General features: G+C 40.4%; 2 protein-coding genes across 3 annotated transcripts in view; one reads left to right on the forward strand and one right to left on the reverse strand.

Annotated features, from left to right (window-relative positions):
- Positions 1-9,752, forward strand: part of LOC133657623 (erythroid differentiation-related factor 1-like) — a 32,456-nt gene extending 22,704 nt beyond the window's left edge. For both annotated transcript variants that reach the window (XM_062059179.1, XM_062059180.1), the window contains exons 17-24: positions 28-243; positions 312-535; positions 606-764; positions 830-979; positions 7,499-7,652; positions 7,720-7,835; positions 8,900-9,045; positions 9,110-9,752. In XM_062059179.1, the coding sequence (XP_061915163.1) occupies positions 28-243; positions 312-535; positions 606-764; positions 830-979; positions 7,499-7,652; positions 7,720-7,835; positions 8,900-9,045; positions 9,110-9,275 (1,331 nt within the window). In that variant the 3' untranslated portion in view covers positions 9,276-9,752. The remainder of the gene's footprint in view (positions 1-27; positions 244-311; positions 536-605; positions 765-829; positions 980-7,498; positions 7,653-7,719; positions 7,836-8,899; positions 9,046-9,109) is intronic.
- A 3,982-nt stretch (positions 9,753-13,734) lies between these two features.
- Positions 13,735-25,548, reverse strand: LOC133657015 (disintegrin and metalloproteinase domain-containing protein 12-like). Its single transcript, XM_062057893.1, has 8 exons — positions 25,540-25,548; positions 25,302-25,379; positions 19,123-19,231; positions 18,837-18,975; positions 16,934-17,033; positions 16,626-16,874; positions 14,628-14,809; positions 13,735-14,546 (listed from the first exon to the last, which is right to left on the reverse strand). Exons 1-8 carry the CDS (start codon positions 25,546-25,548, stop codon positions 14,492-14,494), a joined length of 921 nt encoding a protein of 306 aa, XP_061913877.1. The 3' UTR covers positions 13,735-14,491.
- Positions 25,549-26,546: the final 998 nt, after the last annotated feature.

The raw sequence follows: 26,546 nt of genomic DNA on the forward strand, positions 1-26,546 counted from the left end.
TTATTACTCACAATTGTCACGGGTCAGCCTTCAACATGGCGACCGACCTGGCCACGGACCCCGAGTACCAGCTGTTTGTGAGCGGCAAGTGCTACGAGGCCGCCTACGAGCTGCTGGTCTCGCACACCTTGAAGGAGGACGCGCCCGATCAGCTGGCCCAGGTGCTCAAACGGCTGGGGAACATCCGCAACGAGATGGGCGTCTACTACATGAACCAGTCGGCCGCCATGCAGACGGAGAAAGGTGAGACCGGCGAGGACCTTTGGGACGTGACTTATTTCCGCGTCTAAAGCCCGCGTCTCCTTTTGCAGTGAAGACCTCGGTGTTGGTGGCCGAGCAGGACATGTGGAAGAAGAGTTTTGCCTTCTTTGAGAAAGGCATGAAGGACTTTGAGGCCATCGGGGACAGCACCAACAAGGCCTTGTTGCTGTGCAACACGGGCAAGTTGATGAGAATCTGTGCTCAAGCTCACTGCAGCGCCCCCGCTGATGACAGAGGGGAGTTCTCCCCTGAAGAGTCGCTCTACTACCACAAGGTGGCGCTCTCTTCTGTACTTCCCCTTACACCTGCACCGCCCTGTACATTACCCACTCCTATTCTACCAGGCTATAGACTACTACCTGCGGGCCATGGGGTCACTGTCGTGCAGGGACAACCACCCGGGAGTGTGGGACAGCGTCAACTGGGAACTGTCCACCACATATTTCACACTGGCTACTCTTCTGCAGGACTACGCTCCGCTCTCCAGGAAGGCCCCGGAGCAGGTGGGTTTCTGACGACATTTCACCTTTTCAGGTTCATCACAGCATTTGATGGTTTTCTCTGGTAGATCGAGCGGGAGGTGACCGAGTCCATGATGAAGTCGTTGAAGTACTGCGACCTGCAGACCGAGTCGGCCCGCCAGCCGCTCTACCAGTACAGAGCCGCCACCATCCACCACCGCCTGGCCTCCATGTACCACAGCTGCTTCCGCAACCAGGTGGGACAACCACACCCAACCCTATACACTGCAAAAAGTCAGTGTTCAAAAACAAGAAAAAAAAAATACAAAAATTAGGGGTATTTTATTTGAACTAAGCAAAATTATCTGCCAATAGAACAAGAAAATTTGGCTTGTCAAGACATTCCAAAACAAGTAAAATTAGCTAACCTCAAAGAACCCAAAAATACCTTAAAATAAGTATATTCTCACTAATAACAACTGTACTACTATATGAGTACATATTTTCTATTTCATTGAAAATAAAACAGCAAAGTCCATTTGGCTGTCATCTGTTTTAATTATGAGACACAATTGTGTCTTAAGTCATGATTTTTTTTTTTCATGCTTGAAATAAATGATTACTTTAAAAAAAGTAGTTTTATACTTGTGAGTGTGGATGACACAGCTTTGCAACAGTTGATATTCTAGTTTCAAGCATGTTTTACTCAATATAGGTCATAATATCTCAGCAACAAGCTGTAATATCTTACTGAGATAATTTAGGACCAAAACCCTTAAAACAAGTAAAACACTAACATAAAATCTGCTTAGTGAGAAGAATTATCTTATCAGACAGAAAATAAGCAAATATCACCCTTATTTGAGATATTTAATCTTACTTAGATTTCAGTTTTTTGCAGCACAACACCGTGTTTTTCAACCTTTTTTGAGCCAAGGCACATTTTTTTCATTGAAAAAATGCGGAGGGACACCACCAGCAGAAATCATAAAAAAATGAAACTCAGCAGCCGATATTGACAATAAAAAGTCTTTGTCGCAATTGTTGGGTATGACTTTAACCCATAACCAAGCAAGCATCAATATCATTCTTGTCTCAAAGTAGGTGTACTGTCACCACCTGTCACATCACGCCCTGACTTATTTTGAGTTTTTCGCTGTTTTCCTGTGTGTAGTGTTTTATTTCTTGTCTTGCGCTCCTATTTTGGTGGCTTTTTCTCTTTATTTGGTATCTTCCTGTAGCAGTTTCATGTCTTCTTTGACCGCTATTCCCCACACCTGCTTTGTTTTAGCAATCAAGAATATTTCAGTTGTTTTTGTCCTTCTTTGTGGGGACATTGTTGATTGTCATGTCATGTTGGGATGTACTTCGTGGACGTCGTCTTTGCTCAACACGCTGTAAGTCTTTGCTGTCGTCCAGCATTCTGTTTTTGTTTACTTTGTAGCCAGTTCAGTTTTAGTTTCGTTCCCTAAGCTTCAAGGCCTACTGAAACCCACTACTACCGACCACGCAGTCTGATAGTTTATATATCAAAGATGAAATCTTAACATTGCAACACATGCCAATACGGCCGGGTTAACTTATAAAGTGCAATTTTAAATTCCCGCGAAACTTCCGGTTGAAAACGTCTATGTATGCTGACGTATGCGCGTGACGTCAATCGTTGAAACGGAAGTATTCGGACTCCATTGAATCCAATACAAAAAGCTCTGTTTTCATCTCAAAATTCCACAGTATTCTGGACATCTGTGTTGGTGAATCTTTTGCAATTTGTTTAATGAACAATGGAGACTGCAAATAAGAAAGTTGTAGGTGGGATCGGTGTATTAGCAGCTGGCTCCAGCAACAAAAGCAGGAGGACTTTGACTTGGATAGCAGACGCGCTATCCGACGCTAGCCGCCGACCGCACGGATGATCGGGTGAAGTCCTTCGTCGCACCGTCGATCGCTAGAACGCAGGTGAGCACGGATGTTGATTAGCAGATGAGGGCTGGCTGGCTTAGGTGGAGAGCTAATGTTTTTAGCATAGCTCTGTGAGGTCCCGTTGCTAAGTTAGCTTCAATGGCGTCGTTAGCAACAGCATTGTTAAGCTTCGCCAACCTGGAAAGCATTAACCGTGTAGTTACATGTCCATGGTTTAATAGTATTGTTGATTTTCTGTCTATCCTTCCAGTCAGGGCCTTATTTCTTTTGTTTCTATATGCAGTTAAGCCCGATGCTATCACGTTAGCTCCGTAGCTAAAGTGTTTCGCCGATGTATTGTCGTGGAGATAAAAGTCACTGTGAATGTCCATTTCGCGTTCTCGACTCTCATTTTCAAGAGCATATAGTATCCGAGGTGGTTTAAAATACAAATCCGTGATCCACAATAGAAGAAGGAGAGAGTGTGGAATCCAATGAGCCAGCTTGTACCTAAGTTACGGTCAGAGCGAAAAAACACTGTCACGTTCCTCATCCACGAATCTTTCATCCTGGCTCAAATTAATGGGGTAATCGTCGCTTTCTCGGTCCTTTCTCGCTGCTGGTGTAAACAATGGGGAAATGTGCGGAGCCTTTCAACCTGCGACGTCACGCTACTTCCGGTACAGGCAAGGCTTTTTTTTATCAGCGACCAAAAGTTGCGAACTTTATTGTCAATGTTCTCTACTAAATCTTTTCAGCAAAAATATGGCAATATCGCGAAATGATCAAGTATGACACATAGAATGGATCTGCTATCCCCGTTTAAATAAAAACAATTCATTTCAGTAGGCCTTTCAATGCCTTTTTTAGGGGCGCTCACCTTTTGTTTATTTTTGGTTTTAGCATTAGATACCTTTTCACCACGACAAACCATGTTCCCGATATCTACAAAGCAATTAGCTACCTGCTGCCACCTACTGATATGGAAGAGTATAACATTGTTACGCTGCCGAGCTCTAGACAGCACCAACACTCAACAACGGCACATTATTTGCAGACTATAATTACTTTTTTGCAAAAAATATTTTTACCCCAAAGAGGTGAAATTAGATACCGTATTTTCCGCACCATAAGGCGCCCCGTGTTATTAGCCGCACGTTTAATGAACAGCATATTTCAAAACTTTGTTTACCTATTAGCCGCCCCGTGCTATTAGCCGCACCTACGCTACGCTAAAGGGAATGTCAACAAAACAGTCAGATAGGTCAGTCAAACTTTAATAATATATTACAAACCAGCGTTCTAACAACTCTGTTCACTCCCAAAATGTAATGTGCAAATGTGCAATCACAAAAATAGTAACACTCAAAATAGTGCAGAGCAATAGCAACATCAATAACTCAACGTTGCTCATACGTTAGTGTCACACAACACACAAAATAAACATTTAAAGCTCACTTTCTGAAGTTATTACTCATCCACAAATCCCTCAAATTCTTCTTCTTCGGTGTGCTTCACTTGTTTTTTGACACCATCGATGATGTGGACGCGCATGCAGTCATAGATCAACAGGAACGGCGCTGCGTGAAAAAAGTCACCCGGTGTCTTCGCGTAAACGTCTATCAACCACTCGCTCATCTTTTCTTCATCCATCCACCCCTTCGAGTTAGCTTTTATGATGACGCCGGCTGGAAAGTTCTCTTTTGGCAAGGTCTTCCTTTTGAATATCACTGTGGGCGGAAGTTTCTGGCCGTTAGCATGGCAAGCTAGAACCACAGTAGGACAACTCCTCATTCCCTGTGGTGCGAATATTCACCGTACGTGCTCCCGTTGTATCCACAGTGCGGTTCACATGAATATCAAAAGTCAGTGGAACCTTGTACGCGTGTCTCTTAGTAGGAGACATTTTGTTGTCTTTACAGAAAAACAAATGAAATTAAATATCCGCGAGCTTCTTCTTCTACGGGGGCGGGTGCTCACCTTGGCGGTTGCTTACAGTAGAAGAAGAAGCGCTTCCTCTTCTATGGGGGCGGTTGCTTACCGTAGAAGAAGAAGCGCTTCCTCTTTTACGGGGAAAAAAGATGGCGACTGTTTACCGTAGTTGCGAGACCTAAACCTTATGAAAATAAATATGAATATTAATCCATATATAAGGCGCACCGGGTTATTAGCCGCACTGTCTGCTTTTGACAAAAATTGTGGTTTTTAGGTGCGGCTTATGGTGCGGAAAATACGGTAATCTCCCACGGCACACCAGACTGTATCTCACGCCACAGTGGTTGAAAAACACTGCTCTAACAAACACTATCCACGGGGGAATACAACCTGAAAAAAAATCCCATATGAAACAACAGAAGTAGAATGAATCAATTCCAAAGTCAAACTGCTACTAAAACAGCCTTGTGTCCTAATGAGTGTTCATGTCATGCTCTACATGTTGTGGCAAAGGTCGTCTTTGATGCAACGTCGTCCCTAATTAGGCTTTAAAAAGGTCAATGTGCTCGATGTTAAACAGCCTCGCTGGCTTGCAATCATCATCAAGACGTTACTGGTCGCTTTGACATCACTTCATTTGACACAAGGATTTAGAGAAGAAAAGATTGGAGGCACATCATGTCTTCACATCTGAGGGGCCCACAAATTAAACATTAATCTGTGAAAGACAAAGTTGGACTTTTTGGTGCATCGCTAAGTAACGTATTTGATTGACATAACGAGTGCTGCTATGATGGTGACGCTAATGAGAAAAAGGATACATTTTTTTGCAGTTGATTTCCTGCTGCAAATATTAGTCTCATTTACAACTCATGTCTGCAGGTGTTTTTATGCTTTGAAGTCCATATTTTGTCTCATTATTTAGCTATAGATGTCCCTGTTGTTCAGCAATGTTTGCTAGCGATACCAAGATTCAGTATATGCTGCTGAGTCTACCAGAGATTTATTCATCTGCTTTATTAATATTATTAAGGATATTTTCTTGATGCTAACAAATATCTCCAAAGATGCTATTGTGGAAGTCACTTCCTAGCGGTCCCACTGACAAGACACTTCACAGGAGCCAAGCGTGCCGTTTTAACAACGTTTTAATGCACATAGGTTTTTATCGAAGTCTTTCTTCCACAGAACGTGACCTTTCAGTCACGTCCGTATCCTCTCTCTCCTCCTGTTCCCGGCCGCTTACTGTTAAAGACAACAGATGATTAGATTACCACGTACCACCTGTGAAATCTAATCACTTGCCAGCTGTGTCTCGCCGTCAGCACTGCCACGCCCCCGTCTGATGGTGCTCTGTCCTCAGCACCATGGACAGAGGCGGTGACCTTTGCTCCTGCCGGCAGCGCTGGCAACATCTCCCTCCACAGCTACGATGTGGTCATCCGTGGTCATCAGTTTATGAAAATGGACAATGAAAATAAGGTGGATTGATCCACCAATCACAATATGTATTACTAGGACTTAACATGACATTAGTTTATTTGCACTAGCAGGTTATATTTGGCATAGCAACCACAAAAGAACACAAACGAATGTGATCTTTTGTCTTTTCTTTACCTTTAGTTTTGCTCTCAAACACTACTAATATAGTAGAGAATAAACTGGAGTGCATCACAGAAAGTTTCTCAAACAAATCAAATGTTCAAACAAACATTTTACAAAGTGATCACTGCAGACACGAGCATTAAAAACAATTTTATTTAAAAAAAACATTTCCTTCGATGCACTTTCATTTTTCCCCTGACTTTATTACCTTTATGAATCAGTTTTTTCAGGACTCTATGAAAGCTCTTTCCTATCTCTCTATTTTGAACGACTGGAACATCGAAGAACAGAACAGCAATACGACATTTTCTGCTCAAACTTTACACTCACTCTCACTTATTTTAATGCCAAGAAGGAAAAAACGTGACGTCATATGCAACCCAGCTATAGTCTCATAACTCAAAGTAACACTACAACAGTTGTAGAAGCGGGGGAAATAATAATCGATTTTTAGATGCATCGCAATTTGGACATAACTGTATAATAGATTAGTAAACATCAATTATTTATTTATTGAAAATAAAGTAGGTGCTGTAGGATTATGGCAAAAATAACAATCACGATTATTTTGATTGATATTTTAATCACGATTAATAACATGATTATTCATTCATTTGAAAACATTAGTATTTATTGTACCACCAAAACTTTACTTAAAATATAGTTTAAAAAACGGATATAAATTATTAACAAATAAAGCAAAACAACTCAAATAATATTAGTAATAGCAATATAAAAAAAAAATATTAAAAAATTCAGTTATTCTGTTTTCATTCCGTTTTCTACAGTTGTTGATTTGCGGTAAAAAAAAAAAAAAAAAAAAAGAGAGACAAACTGGCAGCTCAGGTGCCAAAATTTTACTGTAAAATTGAATTTTTTTTAATTTACCGTAAAAAAAAGAAGTACATTTTGCAGTTAAATTCTGGCAACTGACCTGCCTTGTTTTTCCATTTACAGTAAAATACACTCCATTTTGAGGTGAAATTATTGCAACTTACCATATTTTTTTTTAAACTTTTTTAATCTAATAAAAAAATTCTATCAAAAATTGCATAATAATAGTATTTACTGGGGCCAAACATAACTGCGATGTGGCCCTCAGCGAAAACAACTTTGACACCTTTGTTTTAACATTACTATAAGTGAAAAATGCTGACCATGCATACTTTTTGTAGAAAGATTACTGTGTGGAAGTTGGCTCTTGTTAAATGTTGCTTATTATTGATTTCGACTTATTACTTCAACATTTCATGTTTCCTTCTCTATGGTTATCGTCACACTTTCTTCACTGTAACTACTTATTCTTCTTCCTCATGTGGCCTCCAACTGAGCAGGTAGGAGACGAGCGCCTAAGGAAGCACCATCGCAGCCTGGCCGAGCTCCACTACAGCAAGGCCGTCTACTTGTTCCTCAGCCTCAAAGACGCGCCCTGCGAGCTGCTCCGCGCCCTCCTGGAGAGGGTGGCCTTCGCCGAGTTCACCATGGCGGGTACGTCCTACTTTTTGTCCTCGATAATTTCCCGTTACCTTTTTTTTTTTGTCCTGTCCGGCCGCAGCTCAGAGCAGCAGCGCGGCGAAGCAGAAGAGCCTGACCGCGGCTCTGGACATCATGGCGGAGACTCGCTTTGCGTTCCAGATCATCCATGCAGAACTTCTGGAAGAGCAGAGAGAAGTACGTACGAGAGGGAAAGGAGGGCGAAAAACTGTCAGGTTCAAACACCGATTGATTGATTGAGACTTTTATTAGTAGGTTGCACAGTGAAGTACATATTCCGTACAATTGACCACTAAATGGTAACACCCGAATAAGTTTTTCAACTTGTTTAAGTCGGGGTCCAGTTAAATTGATTCATGATACAGATATATACTATCAGATATATACAAACTATCTATTAAACAAGACAAGAAGCAAAGAATCAAACAAGAGACAGGATTCAATTTAGTTTCAAACACCGAACTGTCTATTAAACAAGACAAGAAGCAAGGATTCAATTTAGTTCCAAACACCGAACTGTCTATTAAACAAGACAAGAAGCAAGGAATCAAACAGAGACAGGATTCAATTTAGTTCATGAGGAGAGCGCATGTGTGCCCGCACCCTCGTACAGTGTCACCCCACCGCTCTGAGAAGGGAGCTCCACGCCTCCTCATTTATTAGGGCATTTCCTCATTACATAGCATGCACCTGGGGATAGGTTGATTGGCAACACTAAATTGGCCCTAGTGTGTGAATGTGAGTGTGAATGTTGTCTATCTGTGTTGGCCCTGCGATGAGGTGGCGACTTGTCCAGAGTGAACCCCGCCTTCCGCCCGAATGCAGCTGAGCTCCAGCACCCCCCGCAACCCCAAAAGGGACAAGCGGTAGAAAATGGATGGATGGATAGCTGCAGCTGCTTCTAAGGGGAGGGGTCATAAACAGCAGCTGCACAGGATCATAAACAGTTCAAAGAAAAGGGTGCTTGGAACGGTGTCATGTTTGCCCCCTCTCTGCTCGTAGATTCCGGGTCCTTCCTGTGGCAGTCCAATAGATCAAAGAAACCGCCACCTCCACGGCGCATTCCATCGCACACAGTGGAGGTTTACAAGCGGTCTGCCTTTTGCTTGATAAGATCAAAGACAGCTTTTGTCTTCACGCAGGGCAACCTGAACTCATGGGAAAACAAGTTGTGTGATAACTTGTATACAATTATTCTGACAAACAGTCCTCATGCATCCATCTTTTGTGTTCCTCCTCAGGGAAGTCACGCCAACATGTCTTCTCCCGACTGCTCCGGACTGGACCTTCAGGAAGTGACGAAGTTGATCCTCCTGTTCGAGTCGCGCTTCTCCGACCTGCTTCTGCAGCTGATAAAACTCATCGCCAAAACCAAACGGAAGCCCAGGTGCGAGCATCCGACCCGCGCTCCGTTTCGGCGCCGAGCCTGACTTTACTTTTGTTTGTGTCAGCAAAAGCGACGAGGAGCTGCTGAAGACCTACAAGAAGGTTTACTCCAAGCTGCTGCGCTGCGACAAAAACACGGCGCTCCTCGCCCGAGTGCAGCTCTACGCCGAGCTCCTGCAGCTTCTGACGCCGCAGACCGGAGGTAACGACGACGCCAATATGGTTTCATGACAAAGTATCGCGAATATTTAAAGACTCTTTTTTTCATCGTCATTTACAACAACTGCATATTTCTGCAGTAAAGACATTGGGATTATGTTTCAATGCGATTGTACCAAAGATACAAATAACACCATCATCTTTTAACAAGTCACCATTTTCAACAGGAATTCTTCAGGAATTAATCAGAGCAATAACCCTTTTATAATTTTTCATTACCCAGTTCACAGCACTCAGACTAGGAGTGTAAATAAATGGAGTATAACATCAGTTGTCACATGACTGCTGCCGTTTCCACGCAATGAAGCCTTCGCAGGAGATGATTATTTATATTTTTGATATGTGGAGCTTTCATTGATGCTGTGAACATCAAGTTTTGTTTGTTTACTTTGCTTGAACACCACAGTGCAATTGTCTACATGTGTCACTGTATGTACATTATAAACACGGTTGCTGTGTCATTGCAATACAGGAATTGTATGCACCTTTGCATGATCTACTTCTAATTATGCTTTGCCGTAGTTATTTTGTGTTATATAGAGGGACAAGCAGTAGAAAATCGATGGGGGGATAATCGAAAAAAAAATGTAGTAGTGTCTAAAACGGTCTAATACACATGAGAGATGTCCGATAATATCGGACTGCCGATATTATCGTCCGATAAATGCTTTAAAATGTATTATCGTAAATAATCGGTATCAGTTTCAAAAAGTAAAATGTATGACTTTTTAAAACGCCGCTGTACAGAGTGGTACACGGACGTAGGGAGAAGTACAGAGCGCCAATAAACCTTAAAGGCACTGCCTTTGCGTGCCGGCCCAGTCACATAATATCTACGGCTTTTCACACACACAAGTAAATGCAAGGCATACTTGGTCAACAGCCATACAGGTCACACTGAGGGTGACCGTATAAACAACTTTAACACTGTTACAAATATGCGCCACAATGTGAACCCACACCAAACAAGAATGACACACACATTTCGGGAGAACATCCACACTGTAACACAACATAAACACAACAGAACAAATACCCAGAACCCCTTGCAGCACTAACTCTTCTGGGATGCTACAATATACACCCCCCGCTACCCCCTACCCCCTTTTCCCCCCACCTCAACCCCACCCACCTCATCCTCCTGAGAGAGTATGTCCCAAATTCCAAGCTACTGTTTTGAGGCATGTTAAAAAAAATAATGCACTTTGTGACTTCAATAATAAATATGGCAGTGCCATGTTGGCATTTTTTTCCATAACTTGAGTTGATTTATTTTGGAAAACCTTATTACATTGTTTAATCCAGGGGTCCCCAAACTTTTTGACTCGGGGGCCGCATTGGGTTAAAAAATTTTGAAAGGACAGATCAAGTTTAAAAATAAAAATTTAAACACTTTTTTTTTTAACTTGGGACTTCCCGTTGGCCGGATTTTGGATGCTGGGGGCCGGATCCGGCCCGCAGGCCGTAGTTTGGGGACCCCTGGTTTAATGCGTCCAGCGGAGCATCACAACAAAATTAGGCATAATAATGTGTTAATTCCACGACTGTATATATCGGTATCGGTTGATATCGGAATCGGTAATTAAGAGTTGGACAATATCGGATATTATCGGACATCTGGATTTGGCCCGATGCGTCATTTAATGTGGATAGTTAATCTTCCTTCCTAAATGTTTTCATTTTGACAGAAAAATACATGAAATTTCATATGTTTTAAACTTTGATATACAGTACAGGCCAAAAGTTTGGACACACCTTCTCATTCAGTGCGTTTTCTTTATTTTCATGACTATTTACATTGTAGATTGTCACATCAAAACTATGAATGAACATATGTGGAGTTATGTACTTAACAAAAAAAAGGTGAAATAACTGAAAACATGTTTTATATTCTAGTTTCTTCAAAATAGCCACCCTTTGCTCTAATTACTGCTTTGCACACTGTTGGCATTCTCTCGATGAGCTTCAAGCACACCTGTGAAGTGAAAACCCTTTCAGGTGGTTACCCCTTGAAGCTCACAGAGAGTGTGCAAAAAGGTAATCAGAGCAAAGGGTGGCTATTTTGAAGAAACTAGAATATAAAACATGTTTTCAGTTATTTTCACCTTTTTTGGTCATAGTTTTGATGTGACAATCTACAATGTAAATAGTCATGAAAATGCATTGAATGAGAAGGTGTGTCCAAACTTTTGGCCTCTCCTCGTCATTCAATTCCTATTCTTGGGGTGAGGATTTGATTCATACTCGATTCAACACGATTCTCCATTCAAACTGATTTTTGCAATGTACCATTTGGTATAATAACACCTTAACAAAGCAACTTACAGGTTACAAAACCTCATTTGCTGACATATGACACATACGTGCACAAAGCATAGAAATGGCCTAAAAAAAAATAATTTTTTTTAAACTTCTCATTTTCTACCGCTTATTCCCTTCGGGGGGCGCTGGAGCCTATCTCATTCGTCAAAAAAAAAATTAACCTCTAATTATTATATAAGGTATGATAGTTTGTAAAAATAACAAATACTTAAAGGCCTACTGAAATGAATTTTTTTTATTTAAACGGGGATAGCAGATCTATTCTATGTGTCATACTTGATCATTTCGCGATATTGCCATATTTTTGCTGAAAGGATTTAGTATAGAACAACGACGATAAAGATTGCAACTTTTGGTATCTGATAAAAAAAAGGCTTGCACCTACCGGAAGTAGCGTGACGTAGTCAGTTGAACATATACGCAAAGTTCCCTATTGTTTACAATGATGGCCGCATGAAGTGAGAGAGATTCGGACCGAGAAAGCGACAATTTCCCCATTAATTTGAGCGAGGATGAAAGATTTGTGGATGAGTAAAGTGCAAGTGAAGGACTAGTGGGGAGTTGAAGCTATTCAGATAGGGAAGATGCTGTGAGAGCCGGGGGTGACCTGATATTCAGCTGGGAATGACTACAACAGTAAATAAACACAAGACATATATATACTCTATTAGCCACAACACAACCAGGCTTATATTTAATATGCCACAAATTAATCCTGCATAAAAACACCTGCGTGTTTGTTATGCTAGCTCCTAGCTCCTCTGCTAGCTCCTAGCTCCATAGAACACGCCAATACAATTCAAACACCTGATCAACACACACAATCACTCAGCCCAAAAGACCGTTTACCTAACCCAAGGTTCATAAAGCTTATATATTTTTAAAAAGTTACGTACGTGACGCGCACATACGGTCAAGTTATCGAATGTTTAGCAGCCAAGGCTGCATACTCACGGTACCTGATATTCAGCTGGGAATGACTACAACAGTAAATAAACACAAGACATATATATACTCTATTAGCCACAACACAACCAGGCTTATATTTAATATGCCACAAATTAATCCTGCATAATAACACCTGCGTGTTTGTTATGCTAGCTCCTAGCTCCTCTGCTAGCTCCTAGCTCCATAGAACACGCCAATACAATTCAAACACCCGATCAACACACACAATCACTCAGCCCAAAAGACCGTTCACCTAACCCAAGGTTCATAAAGCTTATATATTTTTAAAAAGTTACGTACGTGACGCGCACTTACGGTACGGTACGTGTTATGCTAGCTCCTAGCTCCTCTGCTAGCTCCTAGCTCCATAGAACACGCCAATACAATTCAAACACATGATCAACACACACAATCACTCAGCCCAAAAGACCGTTCACCTAACCCAAGGTTCATAAAGCTTATATATTTTAAAAAAGTTACGTACATACGCAAAAAAAAGCCAAAGCTGCATACTCACAGTAGCACGTCTGCGTCTTTGTCATCCAAATCAAAGTAATCCTGGTAAGAGTCTGTGTTGTCCCAGTTCTCTACAGGCGTCTGTGTATCCAAATCAAAAGTCCTCCTGGTTAGAGTCTCTGTTATCCGAGTTCTTCCATCTTGACTGCATCTTTCGGGAATGTAAACAAAGAAGCGCCGGCTGTGTACTGTTGTGGCTGACTACGTTCGAAAAATACGTCCATTTCGCACCGACAACTTTCTTCTTTGCTTGCTTGGCTTCCTTCTCCATAATGCAATGAACATGATTGAAACAGATTCACGAACACAGATGTCCAGAATACTGTGGAATTATGAAATGAAAACAGAGCGTTTTCGTATCGGCTTCAATGTGGAAGGCATACCCGTGTTCGTCGGGCTACGTCACGCGCATACGTCATCCTCAGAGGCGTTTCGAACCGGAAGTTTAGCGGCAAATTTAAAATGTCACTTTATAAGTTAACCCGGCCGTATTGGCATGTGTTATAATGTTAAGATTTCATCATTGATATATAAACTATCAGACTGCGTGGTCGGTAGTAGTGGGTTTCAGTAGGCCTTTAAATATCTGCTTGTCACCTTGACTTACGATTTTAAAGCAAGTTATCCATCAATTTGTACGTACAAAAATTAAATAACCAAATGCATTGGCAATAATAAGGTGATTATACTTTTATATTCTTACATTCACTCTTACAAGCGGCCCTCCATGACAACAAGTCCGACACCCCTGCTCTAATAGAGCAGGCAGGCTTGACTTGTAATAACAGCGTTCTTCCACAAGGTGGCAGTGTGCGCTAATACTGTAAATCAGGCTGACCACATGACTTCCCTTACCTTTTTATGTCAATAAAAAGGTCACATGTTAGGATGTACAAACTTCCACACACAGAAGAAGCAACACTGACGGTACAAAAAGGAGGTAAACGAGAAAATTGCACTGAACAATGACACCAACCATACTTACACAAGCTTGAAAAAGCATTAATAAATAAATTACGTGAGCGTAACATTTTACTGCGGATTTAAAAGGGAATAAAATATGCTTGAAACCTGACAATAGATGTTGGCTTATTTGCCAAATGATGGACCAGGTGTCTCCTCCGTCCCTAAAATGTGCATAAAACACCAACAAGTGAAATAAATAAGTCCACTGGTACCTGAGCGAGGACAAAAGAGCACCTTTTTAGTCAGTGGCACGTCGTGTTAGCATTTTTAGCTTCCAAAGTGTCCACAAATAAAGTCACAAGCTTCCGGCTTGTTGTCACGTGACCATGCACGTCCTTGCTGTGACACCGCCATCTAGTGGAGAGCTGAGGCGTTACAACAACAGTCCAGCTGCGTGAAAACAACAACGGCCGCCGAGTCTCCGTTAGTGCAAACGACCCAGAAAGCCTCTTTGTGCTTGGAGAAGAAGGCAAAGCTCAGCAGTAGTCTTTGGGGGTCTTTGGTGGTCTGTAGGGCAACACTGGAGCAGGTCTGAAAAAAAAGAGGGAACATATAATGTACACACACAACAATATTATTATTATTTATGGTCACATTCATAAGGAAACCAACCTGCTGGGTAAAGGGATGGTGGGTGGAGGTCTGGGCACAGTGGGGATGGGGATGGGGATGGGCAGCAGCCCTTTTCCCGGCATGTGAACGCCCACCATCGGGGCGCCGTGAGCCAGACGAAGGCCTCTCCCCAGCGGGTCGGCAGGAAGAGGCTTCTGGGGCGGACTTGGCTTGTCCAGGTCCTGAAGATGACACGTACATGACTTCATTAGGTACACTGCATCAGATCTTTCTGACAGTGCTACTGCACAGTAAATACACAAATAGCAGTACTGCATTATTTTTGTTTAATCAATGTCCCTGAATGCACCATAGAAAGGCACTTCCTGTTGGCTCATTAAATACACAAAAAAGTAAATAGAAAAAAGTAAAACCTATGACAAATAAACATCTAATAAAGTTGAAAATGATTAATGTATATATATAAAATGGTATGATTTTTCAAGTATTCAGGTACTTACAAATGCATACTGTATGTACGTGTATATTCATAGGTGTTTGAGTCTAAAAACGAGTTTAGATGGTGAATTAAACATGATAAATAATACATAAAAATAAAAGCAGTCAATAATCATTGCATGGACAAGAAAGATAGATCATTAATTGGGAGTAAATCAGTTTCACTTCTTCCCACTCCTTTTTGGATATTAAAAACCCAACCAGAGTTAAATATCCGTTTTTATATCTGTACATTACTGTATTATAATTTTTCTTAACATTTTCAAAATAAAAATCAATCCACTTCCCAAAGACCGAATTTTAGTGAAAGCTGTTTTCTTGTCACACAATTTTGGCTGCATGAAAACACACTAAGTATTTCTTATATATATATCTATATATATATCTATATATATATATATATATATATATATATATATATATATATAGATATATATATAGATATATATATAATATATACATGTTTTTATATATATATTATATATACATATTTTTTATATATATATAATACGTACATATTTTTATATATATATATATAAAAATTATATATATATATACATATATATATAAAAAAGTATATATATATACATATATATATAAAAAAATTATATATATATATACATATATATTAAAATGTATATATATATATTTATATATTAAAATAATAAAAAATGTATATATATATTTATTTTATTTATTTATATATATATATATATATATATATATATATATATGTATATGTATATATGTTTTATATATATACATATATATAAAAAAATATATATATATATATACATATATTACACTATATATTACATACATATTTAAAATATACATACAAATAAAATATAAATAATACAATTATAAAAATTAATGATCACATTAAATAAAATCAAAAATAAAATTTAGTGTTTAAAAAATCTGATTAAAAAATGTGGACCTTTATTATTATTTTTTTTAATGTAAATATATTCACCAAATACTTAGTTTCTGAGGGTGCAAATGTTGACACGATCATGCTGTCCCAAGTCCATTATTACGATTGCAATATTAATCAGCTTCTCCTTTGTAACTGTGAATTACGACCCCCAGAATGTGAACACCTAAACGCCTGGTGCAAGTACTATATATTGTGTAAGTAGCATATATAGTGTAAGTAGCATATATAGTGTAAGTAGCATATATAGTGTAAGTACTATATATAGTGTAAGTAGCATATATAGTGTAAGTAGCATATATTGTGTAAGTAGCATATATAGTGTAAGTAGCATATATTGTGTAAGTAGCATATATAGTGTAAGTAGCATATATAGTGTAAGTAGCATATATAGTGTAAGTACTATATATAGTGTAAGTAGCATATATAGTGTAAGTAGCATATACAGTGTATGTAGCATATATAGTGTATGTCGCATATACAGCGTGCACGTCCATTGATGATGTCATCAATGTGCGCGGGACGACAAGGTGGTATTCAGCATGTCAACCAACCCAATGGATGGTTCATGTGAACACTAGTGAGTAGACTTGCAGACACACCTGCACCAGGAGGTAGGACGCGGGCTGGCGGGGCAGACTGAGAAAAGGCGGCGGCGAGAGAGCGTGGCGGGCCGGCGGCAACCTGTGTCGGGCGGGCAGGGGAGGCAGGATGGGCTGACCCACGCTGAGTGACACGGGCATGGGCTGGCTGATGTTGAGGGGCTGGTAGAGCGGCAGGCGGCGCAGGCTGTGGGAGTGGAACTTGTGCTGGGGGAGGAGCGGCTCTGCGCTCAGGAAGGAAGGAGGAGGCTGCGGAGAGAAAGGAGACGTCTGAGATGGAAGGAGCAGGTTTAGAGGAGAAGACTCACCTTATAAATGCTGGGTTTGGGGGGAGGTCTACGTTGTGGTAGTGGTCTACACATGGACTGAATGCCGAGTGGGCTGGTCGGCCTCTTTTCCTCGATGGACCTGCAGGCGTGGCAAAAGTCTTAAAAAGGTCTTAAAAAACATGGAACATTTCATTTTTAAAGCAACACTAGGGAATAATTGTTACATTTATAAAATATAAGGACTATGAACCTCAGTGTTAGCATCAGGCTAGTGCTAATCTAATAGGGCACAGGTGTCAAACTCAAGGCCCAGGGCCCCAGAAAGGGTGGAAATAATATGTGTTAATAAAGTAGTGAAGTGAATTATATTTATATAGCGCTTTTCTCTAGTGACTCAAAGCACTTTTACATAGTGAAACCCAATATCTAAATTACATTTAAAACAGTGTGGGTGGCACTGGGAGCAGGTGGTTAAAGTGTCTTGCTCAAGGACACAACGGCAGTGACTAGGATGGCGGAAGCGGGGATCGAACCTGGAACCCTCAAGTTGCTGGCACGGCCACTCTACCAACCGAGCAATACGCCCGTATAAAAGATATATACCTTATCTTTTCTTATTAAATGCATTACAAAAATAAATATACTGTGTGCAATTACATATATTTACACTTTATTCATCTCTAATAAAATAAAATATTATATCATACATTTTAAAATGTTTTTGTTCAAATAAAGATAAATACTTAAATATCTGCTTGACTTATCATTTCAATCCAAAAAAATTGTCCATGCAAAAATTTTACAGTAAAATCCACTTTCAATATAGAGCAGTGGTCCCCAACCACCGGGCCGCGGCCCGGTACCGGTCCATGTACCAAGAAATTAAAAAAAAAAAAAAATTTAATTTAAAAAAAAAAAAATTCTCTATTAAATAAACATAAAAAACACAATATATACATTATATATATCTCTCACCGCCCCCACCCTGTGGGACACATTTTCAAGCGTTGACCGGTCCGCAGCTACAAAAGGTTGGGGACCACTGGTATAGAGTATTAATACACTATAAAAACACAACTGTAGATTTTACAGTATAAAAAACTAGTAAAAAAAATATGGTGGTATTGTTTTCCCATTCCATTTAATTTCATTTATTTATTTATTTTATATACTGTAAAAAAAATTAAAAGTGTAAATATTACCGTAAAATTGTAACGACTGAGCTGACAGTTTTTAACATTACGATCAAAAGATTTTGTTTTGTTTTTGCATATATAAAAAAAGACATATTAATCAAATACATGGACTATTATACACATGTTTTGTATATACACTTTATTCATCTCTAATAAAAAAAAGAAAATATTATATCATCATACATTTTAAAATGTTTTTGTTCAAATAAAGATAAATACTTAAATATCTGCTTGACTTATCATTTCAATCCAACAAAATTGTTCATGCAAAAACTTTACAGTAAAAACCACTTCAAAATAGAGTATTAATACACTATAAAAACACAACTGTAGATTTTACAGCGTAAAAAAAATGGTATAGTTTTTCTATTCCATTTAATTTAATTAATTAATTAATTTTATATGCTGTAAAAAAAAAGAAAAAGAAAAAAAGCTAATATTACCGTAAGATTGTAACGACTGAGCTGACAGTTTTTAACATTACAATCTAAAGATTTTGTTTAGTTTTTGCGTGCATAAAAAAAGACATAATAATCAAATACATAGACAACTATACACATTTTATATATACACATGTATATTCATACTGTATTATTATTCACTGTTAAAGTAATATACAAACCTCTCCATATCCCCCATTTCTCATCCGATTCGAAGCGTTCCAACATCCACACACTCCACTCACCTTGGACAATCAAGCAGTTCGGACCGGAATTGCAATTTCTAGTTCCGATAATACGACATACCTGAGCTTCTCCAAGGTGCTCTTCTTGTTGGTGAAGAGCAGACGCAGCAGAGTCTTCCTCTTCAGGAAGACCAGGGCGCTGGCCAGCAGAAGGCCGCTGGTGGCCCCCAGGACGGCCACGGTGACGGCCAGGCTGTGGGCTGAAGCCACACAGGACAAGACGCACGTTAAAGCACACCTGTCTGCTATACCAGCTCGTATTCTTTGCAAGTGTGCACTGGGAGTGGTGATGTTAGGGTTAGACGTGTGTGACATGCAGCTTAGGAAGGAATATGTCCAAAACAAACCTGCCAGTCTCGTCGGCCCGCTGTCGATGCTGCCCCCGAAGCCCGCCCCCTCGCAGAACGGGGGCGCCCAGTGCGCTTCGCAGTGGCAGTTGTTCTTGTTGTTGCACACCTGCAATTGAACACACACACCGCCGTGTTACGCAACGCTGCCAGAATAAATAACATCAAAAGACAAGCGGGTGGGTATTCAACCGGGACCCCCCCCCCCCCCCCCCCCCCCCCCGGAATAGGCACCACTAACAGTTTTGCAGGATGTTCCTGAAAACACCCCAGCACTCATCTTTGTTTTTGTTTTCTTGGAGTTTTTTTCGCTTAAAAAAAGACAAGCATTTTTGCAGTGGGTCCCTAAAAAATCCCACTGGACAATGGGCATATGCACACAGCCCCATCCCACTCCCTCCCCTCTGTTGCAAGTTTTGTTGATTCTATGTAACATGTTTATGTGTGCTATAACCAGCCTGCCTCTATTGCTCGCACTCCCTCCCCTCTGTTGCAAGTTTTGTTGATTCTACGTAACATGTTTATGTGTGCTATGGCCGGCCGGCCTCCGTTGCTCCCACTCCCTCCCCTCTGTTGCAAGTTTTGTTGATTCTATGTAACATGTTTATGTGTGCTATAACCAGCCTGCCTCGATTGCTCGCACTCCCTCCCCTCTGTTGCAAGTTTTGTTGATTCTATGTAACATGTTTATGTGTGCTATGGCCGGCCGGCCTCCGTTGCTCCCACTCCCTCCCCTCTGTTGCAAGTTTTGTTGATTCTATGTAACATGTTTATGTGTGCTATAACCAGCCTGCCTCTATTGCTCGCACTCCCTCCCCTCTGTTGCAAGTTTTGTTGATTCTACGTAACATGTTTATGTGTGCTATGGCCGGCCGGCCTCCGTTGCTCCCACTCCCTCCCCTCTGTTGCAAGTTTTGTTGATTCTATGTAACATGTTTATGTGTGCTATAACCAGCCTGCCTCGATTGCTCGCACTCCCTCCCCTCTGTTGCAAGTTTTGTTGATTCTATGTAACATGTTTATGTGTGCTATGGCCGGCCGGCCTCCGTTGCTCCCACTCCCTCCCCTCTGTTGCAAGTTTTGTTGATTCTATGTAACATGTTTATGTGTGCTATAACCAGCCTGCCTCGATTGCTCGCACTCCCTCCCCTCTGTTGCAAGTTTTGTTGATTCTATGTAACATGTTTATGTGTGCTATGGCCGGCCGGCCTCCGTTGCTCCCACTCCTTCCCCTCTGTTGCAAGTTTTGATGATTCTATGTAACATGTTTATGTGTGCTATAACCAGCCTGCCTCGATTGCTCGCACTCCCTCCCCTCTGTTGCAAGTTTTGTTGATTGTACGTAACATGTTTATGTGTGCTATGGCCAGCCTGCCTCTGTTGCAAGTTTTGTTGATTCTATGTAACATGTTAATGTGTGCTATGGCCAGCCTGCCTCCGTTGCTCCCACGCCCTTCCCTCTGTTGCAAGTTTTGTTGATTCTATGTAACATGTTTATGTGTGCTATGGCCAGCCTGCCTCCGTTGCTCCCTCTCCCTCCCCTCTGTTGCAAGTTGTGTTGATTCTATGTAACTTGTTTATGTGTGCCATGGCCAGCCTGCCTCCGTGGCTCCCTCTCCCTCCCCTCTGTTGCAAGTTTTGTTGATTCTACGTAACATGTTTATGTGTGCTATGGCCAACCTGCCTCCGTTGCTCCCTCTACCCTCTGTTGCAAGTTCTGTTGATTCTACGTAACATGTTTGTGTGCTATGGCCGGCCTGCCTCCGTTGCTTTCTCTCCCTACCCTCTGTTGCAAGTTTTGTTGATTCTATGTAGGGCTGCAACTAACGATTAATTTGATAATCGATTAATCTGTCGATTATTACTTCGATTAATCGATTAATAGTCGGATAAAAGAGACGAACTACATTTCTATCCTTTCCAGCATTTTATTGGAAAAAAAACCAGCATACTGGCACCATACGTATTTTGATTATTGTTTCTCAGCTGTTTGTACATGTTGCAATTTATAAATAAAGGTTTATAAAAAATAAAAAAAATTGCCTCTCCGCATGCGCATAGCATAGATCCAACGAATCTATGACTAAATTGATCGGCAACTATTTTGATGATCAATTTTGATCGATTAGTTGTTGCAGCCCTAATTCTATGTAACATGTTTATGTGTGCCATGGCCAGCCTGCCTCCGTTGCTCCCTCTCCTCTGTTGCAAGTTTTGTTGATTCTACGTAACATGTTTGTGTGCTATGGCCGGCCTGCCTCCGTTGCTTTCTCTCCCTACCCTCTGTTGCAAGTTTTGTTGATTCTATGTAGGGCTGCAACTAACGATTAATTTGATAATCGATCAATCTGTCGATTATTACTTCGATTAATCGATTAATAATCGGATAAAAGAGACAAACTACATTTCTATCCTTTCCAGCATTTTATTGAAAAAAAAACCCAGCATACTGGCACCATACTTATTTTGATTATTGTTTCTCAGCTGTTTGTACATGTTGCAATTTATAAATAAAGGTTTATAAAAAATAAAAAAAATTGCCTCTCCGCATGCGCATAGCATAGATCCAACGAATCGATGACTAAATTAATCGGCAACTATTTTGATGATCAATTTTGATCGATTAGTTGTTGCAGCCCTAATTCTATGTAACATGTTTATGTGTGCTATGGCCAGCCTGCCTCCGTTGCTCCCTCTCCCTCCCCTCTGTTGCAAGTTTTGTTGATTCTATGTAACATGTTTATGTGTGCTAGCGCCAGCCTGCCTCCGTTCCTCCCGCTCCCTCCCCTCTGTTGCAAGTTTTGTTGATTCTACGTAAAACGTTTGTGTGCTATGGCCAGCCTGCCTCCGTTGCTCCCTCTCCCTCCCCTCTGTTGCAAGTTTTGTGGATTTTATGTAACATGTTTATGTGTGCTATGGCCAGCGTGGCTCCCACTCCCTCCCCTCTGTTGCAAGTTTTGTTGATTCTATGTAACACGTTTATGTGTGCTATGGCCAGCCTGCCTCCGTTGCTCCTTATCCCCTCTGTTGCAAGTTTTGTTGATTCTATGTAACATGTTTATGTGTGCTATGACTTTGAGGTTTTTTCCTTTGCCTCAGTCTGGACCTAAAGTTTAAAGTACTTCTGAATCTGAATCTAAAATGCAGCTTTAAATGGTGTCATGGGCGGGACCCTCTGTCCCACCCCAACATGGCAGCCGGTTGTGGATAGAAATGTTTTCATATGCATTTTTTTAATGATCTGCTCTACAACATTGGTTCTGTTGCTGCTGTGTTGTGCAACAAACTTGTTCATAAAAGACCATCATGGGCAAAATGTCAGAACCTTCACTGAGCTTGCTGGAAATATGGCTGTCATGATAGCTGAAACATGTGCAAAGTGCATCCTGTTGAGCCTGCGGGGTCGGGGGGTTCCCTAAGATCCAAAATGGATTCCCCGGCGAGGTAACGCGGGCCAGCTGTCATTGTGATGTTGGGAGGAGGACTCGTGCAGCTGCTAGGAGGTTTTTCAACTTCCACGCAGACGTGCTGGATGGAGGCTGCCTTGCTGCGGGGTTAAGGGGCGCCCGGAAGGAGGGAAGATGTGTGGCAGCTTTATGACTTTATACATGAAAAAAAAAGCGGGGAATGTTCCTCCGGAGCCAATCTAATCACGCCTCCTTCTAGATCCAACGCCAAATGAAGACGGAAGAAAGTGAGCTGTGGTTCACATCGAGTCAAGATAGTCACGTTCAAGCGAGCTTAGCAATTAGCACGGCTTCCCGTCCGTCTCCCACTGCTGGGCTTTGCACTTTAGAACCGGCTGTGTTATTTCACACTGTAAAACAAAAAACCTATCCACTATAGGTTTTACAGTGACCTGGCAGCTCAGTCGCCAGAATTCAACTGTAAAAATAAAAGTGGTACCGTTTTTCCATTTACAGTAATGCATAGATTTTACCGTAAAAAAAAAACGGCAGCTCAGTTGGCAGAATTTTTTAATACAAAATTACTTTCAATGGAAAAATGGTACGATTGTCATTTTATGGTAAAATTCTGGCAGCTGAGCGTCCAGGTTTTTTTTTTTTTACGGTAAAATATGCAGGTGTTTTTACTGGAAAAACAGTGCCACTAATATTTTTACAGTAAAAGTTTTTTTTTGTTTTTTTTTACCATAAAATGTGAACTCGTCAGACCACAGAACACTTTTCCACTTTGCATCAGTCCATCTTAGACGAGCTCGGGCCCAGGGTGTTGTTGATAAATGGCTTTGGCTTTGCATAGTAGAGTTTTAACTTGCACTTACAGATGTAGCGACCAACTGTAGTTACTGACAGTGGTTTTCTGAAGTGTTCCTGAGACCGTGTGGTGATATCCTTTACACACTGATATCGTTTTTTGTGGGATCGAAGGTCACGGCCTTGCCGCTTACATACAGTGATCACTCCAGATTGTCTGAACCTTTTGATGATATTACGGACCGTAGATGGTGAAATCCCTAAATTCCTTGCAATATCTGGTTGAGAAATGTTGTTCTTAAACTGTTCAACAATTTTCTCACGCATTTGTTGACAAAGTGGTGACCCTCGCCCTGTCCTTGTTTGTGAATGACTGAGCATTTCATGGAAGCTGCTTTTATACCCAATCATGGCACCCACCTGTTCCCAATTAGCCTGTTCACCTGTGGGATGTTCCAAATAAGTCTTTGACGAGCATTCCTCAACTTTCTCAGTCTTTTTTGCCACTTGTGCCAGCTTTTTTGAAACATGTTGCAGGCATCAAATTCCAAATGAGCTAATATTTGCAAAAAATAAGGTGTTCTACTTGGAACGTTAAATATCTTGTCTTTGCAGTCTATTCAATTAAATATAAGGATTTGCAAATCATTGTATTCTGTTTTTATTAACCATTTACACAACATGCTAACTTCACTAATTTTGTAAAATCTACTTATATATATTTTTGATGTTTGATGTCCATGTCCGAGACATCAATTTCTCCCACCCCTAATGTCGACCCTCCTGCTTTTCCCCAGGAAATTCCCATATTTTGGTATTTTTTTCTATTGTCTTCATATATTTTAGCATTCCTTTAAAAAAAAGAAAAAAAGCGTTATAAAATGGATGGATGGGTATTACTCAGCTACCAGTTTTTTTTAAGGTAAAATATGCGGGTGTTTTTACAGTGAATTACTGTAAATGGAAAATCAGTGCCACTAATATTTTTACAGTAAACATTTTTTTTTTTTTTTGCATAAAATCTATGTTCATTGTTTTTTTTATTACATGGTAAAACAGTACCCTTTTATTTTATTTTATTTATTTGTATTCTATTTTATTTTAAGTAAAATCTATATATATACAGTATATATATATATATATATATATATATATATATATATATATATATATATATATATATATATATATATATATATATATATATTTTTTTTTTTTACAGTGTATGTAAATATACACCGTACATAAATAATCCATATTTTGATGTTCATAGCCCATGTCTGAGGCATCAATTTCCCCACCGTTAATGTCAACCCTCTGCTTTTACCCAGGAAATTCCCGTATTTTGGTCTTTTTTTCTAAAACAGTACCCTTTTATTTTAAGTAAAATCTACTTTTTATTACTTTTTTTTTTTTTTACAGTGTATGTTACAAACCGTACATAAATAATCCATATTTTGATGTTCATCGTCCATGTCCGAGGCAACAATTTCCCCTACTCTTAATGTTAATTCCCGTATTTTGGTCTTTTTTTCTATTGTCTTCGTATATTTTAACGTTTGTCAAAAAAACAAAAAAAATAACACTCAGTCGACATCGGCATAAATCCCAACCTGCAGCCTGTAAAAAGTCAGGCTTCAAAATAAAAGCATGCCATTTGGTTGCGCACAACGCCGACGCTGCGGCATCAATCAAATTGACAGCGCGAGAAAGATGGATGACTTGAAGACAATTCCTGAGAAGCCATCTCGGCCCAAAAAAATAAAACCGTTTTATTATCCTTATCAGGAGAAAAGCAGGAACAGACATTATCTTTTACAATTTGTAACACTGTAGAATAGAAGAACAATCTTCAGAATAACGCCCAATTCCAGTGTTTTCAGGACGCTTGCCAGCATGGTTAGGTCTGATTCAAACACCCCAACAGCCCGAAATGTAAACGTTGCCAGGTGTGGCACTTACCCCACGTCCATTGCACTTTCCTGAGCACTCGTGCACGCCGAAGACGCTGACGTTCTGACACTGGCGATTCAGACACACCTGCAGAGTGGCATGACGAGAAGGTAAAAAAAAAGTATTTCAATTACCCATAAAGGCAACAAGGTAAGGTTCACTCCACCCGTTCATTTGTGAGCACTTTAGGAATATACACTAGTACAGCAGGGAGGGGCTTCACACGGCCCTGTTTGTCATGGTTTACCTGACACATGAAACGTGACGAATTGGCTCAGTGGCCTTGTGGTTAGAGTGTCCGCCCTGATAGTAGGTCGTGAGTTCAAGTTCACTCTCACTATTATGTTAGATCCACTATGGACTGGACTCTCACTATTATGTTAGATCCACTATGGACTGGACTCTCACTATTATGTTAGATCCACTATGGACTGGACTCTCACTATTATGTTAGATCCACTATGGACTGGACTCTCACTATTATGTTAGATCCACTATGGACTGGACTCTCACTATTATGTTAGATCCACTATGGACTGGACTCTCACTATTATGTTAGATCCATTATGGACTGGACTCACACTATTATGTTAGATCCACTATGGACTGGACTCTCACACTATTATGTTAGATCCACTATGGATTGGACTCTCACTATTATGTTAGATCTACTATGGACTGGACTCACACTATTATGTTAGATCCACTATGGACTGGACTCTCACACTATTATGTTAGATCCACTATGGACTGGACTCTCACTATTATGTTAGATCCACTATGGACTGGACTCTCACACTATTATGTTAGATCCACTATGGACTGGACTCTCACACTATTATGCTAGATCCACTATGGACTGGACTCTCACTATTATGTTAGATCCACTATGGACTGGACTCTCACACTATTATGTTAGATCCACTATGGACTGGACTCTCACTATTATGTTAGATCCACTATGGACTGGACTCTCACTATTATGTTAGATCCACTATGGACTGGACTCTCACTATTATGTTAGATCCACTATGGACTGGACTCTCACTATTATGTTAGATCCACTATGTCATACCAAAGACTATACAAATGGGACCCATTACCTCCCTGATTGGGTTGGAATTGGGGGTTAAATAACCAAAATGATTACTGAGCGCGGCCACCGCTGCTGCTCACTGCTCCCCTCAGGGGGTGGAACAAGGGGATGGGTCAAATGCAGAGGGTAATTTCAGCAGTGTTGAATATTCTAAAATG

The sequence above is a fragment of the Entelurus aequoreus genome, linkage group LG09 (genome assembly GCF_033978785.1).
Source record: "Entelurus aequoreus isolate RoL-2023_Sb linkage group LG09, RoL_Eaeq_v1.1, whole genome shotgun sequence".
Lineage (NCBI taxonomy): Eukaryota > Metazoa > Chordata > Actinopteri > Syngnathiformes > Syngnathidae > Entelurus > Entelurus aequoreus.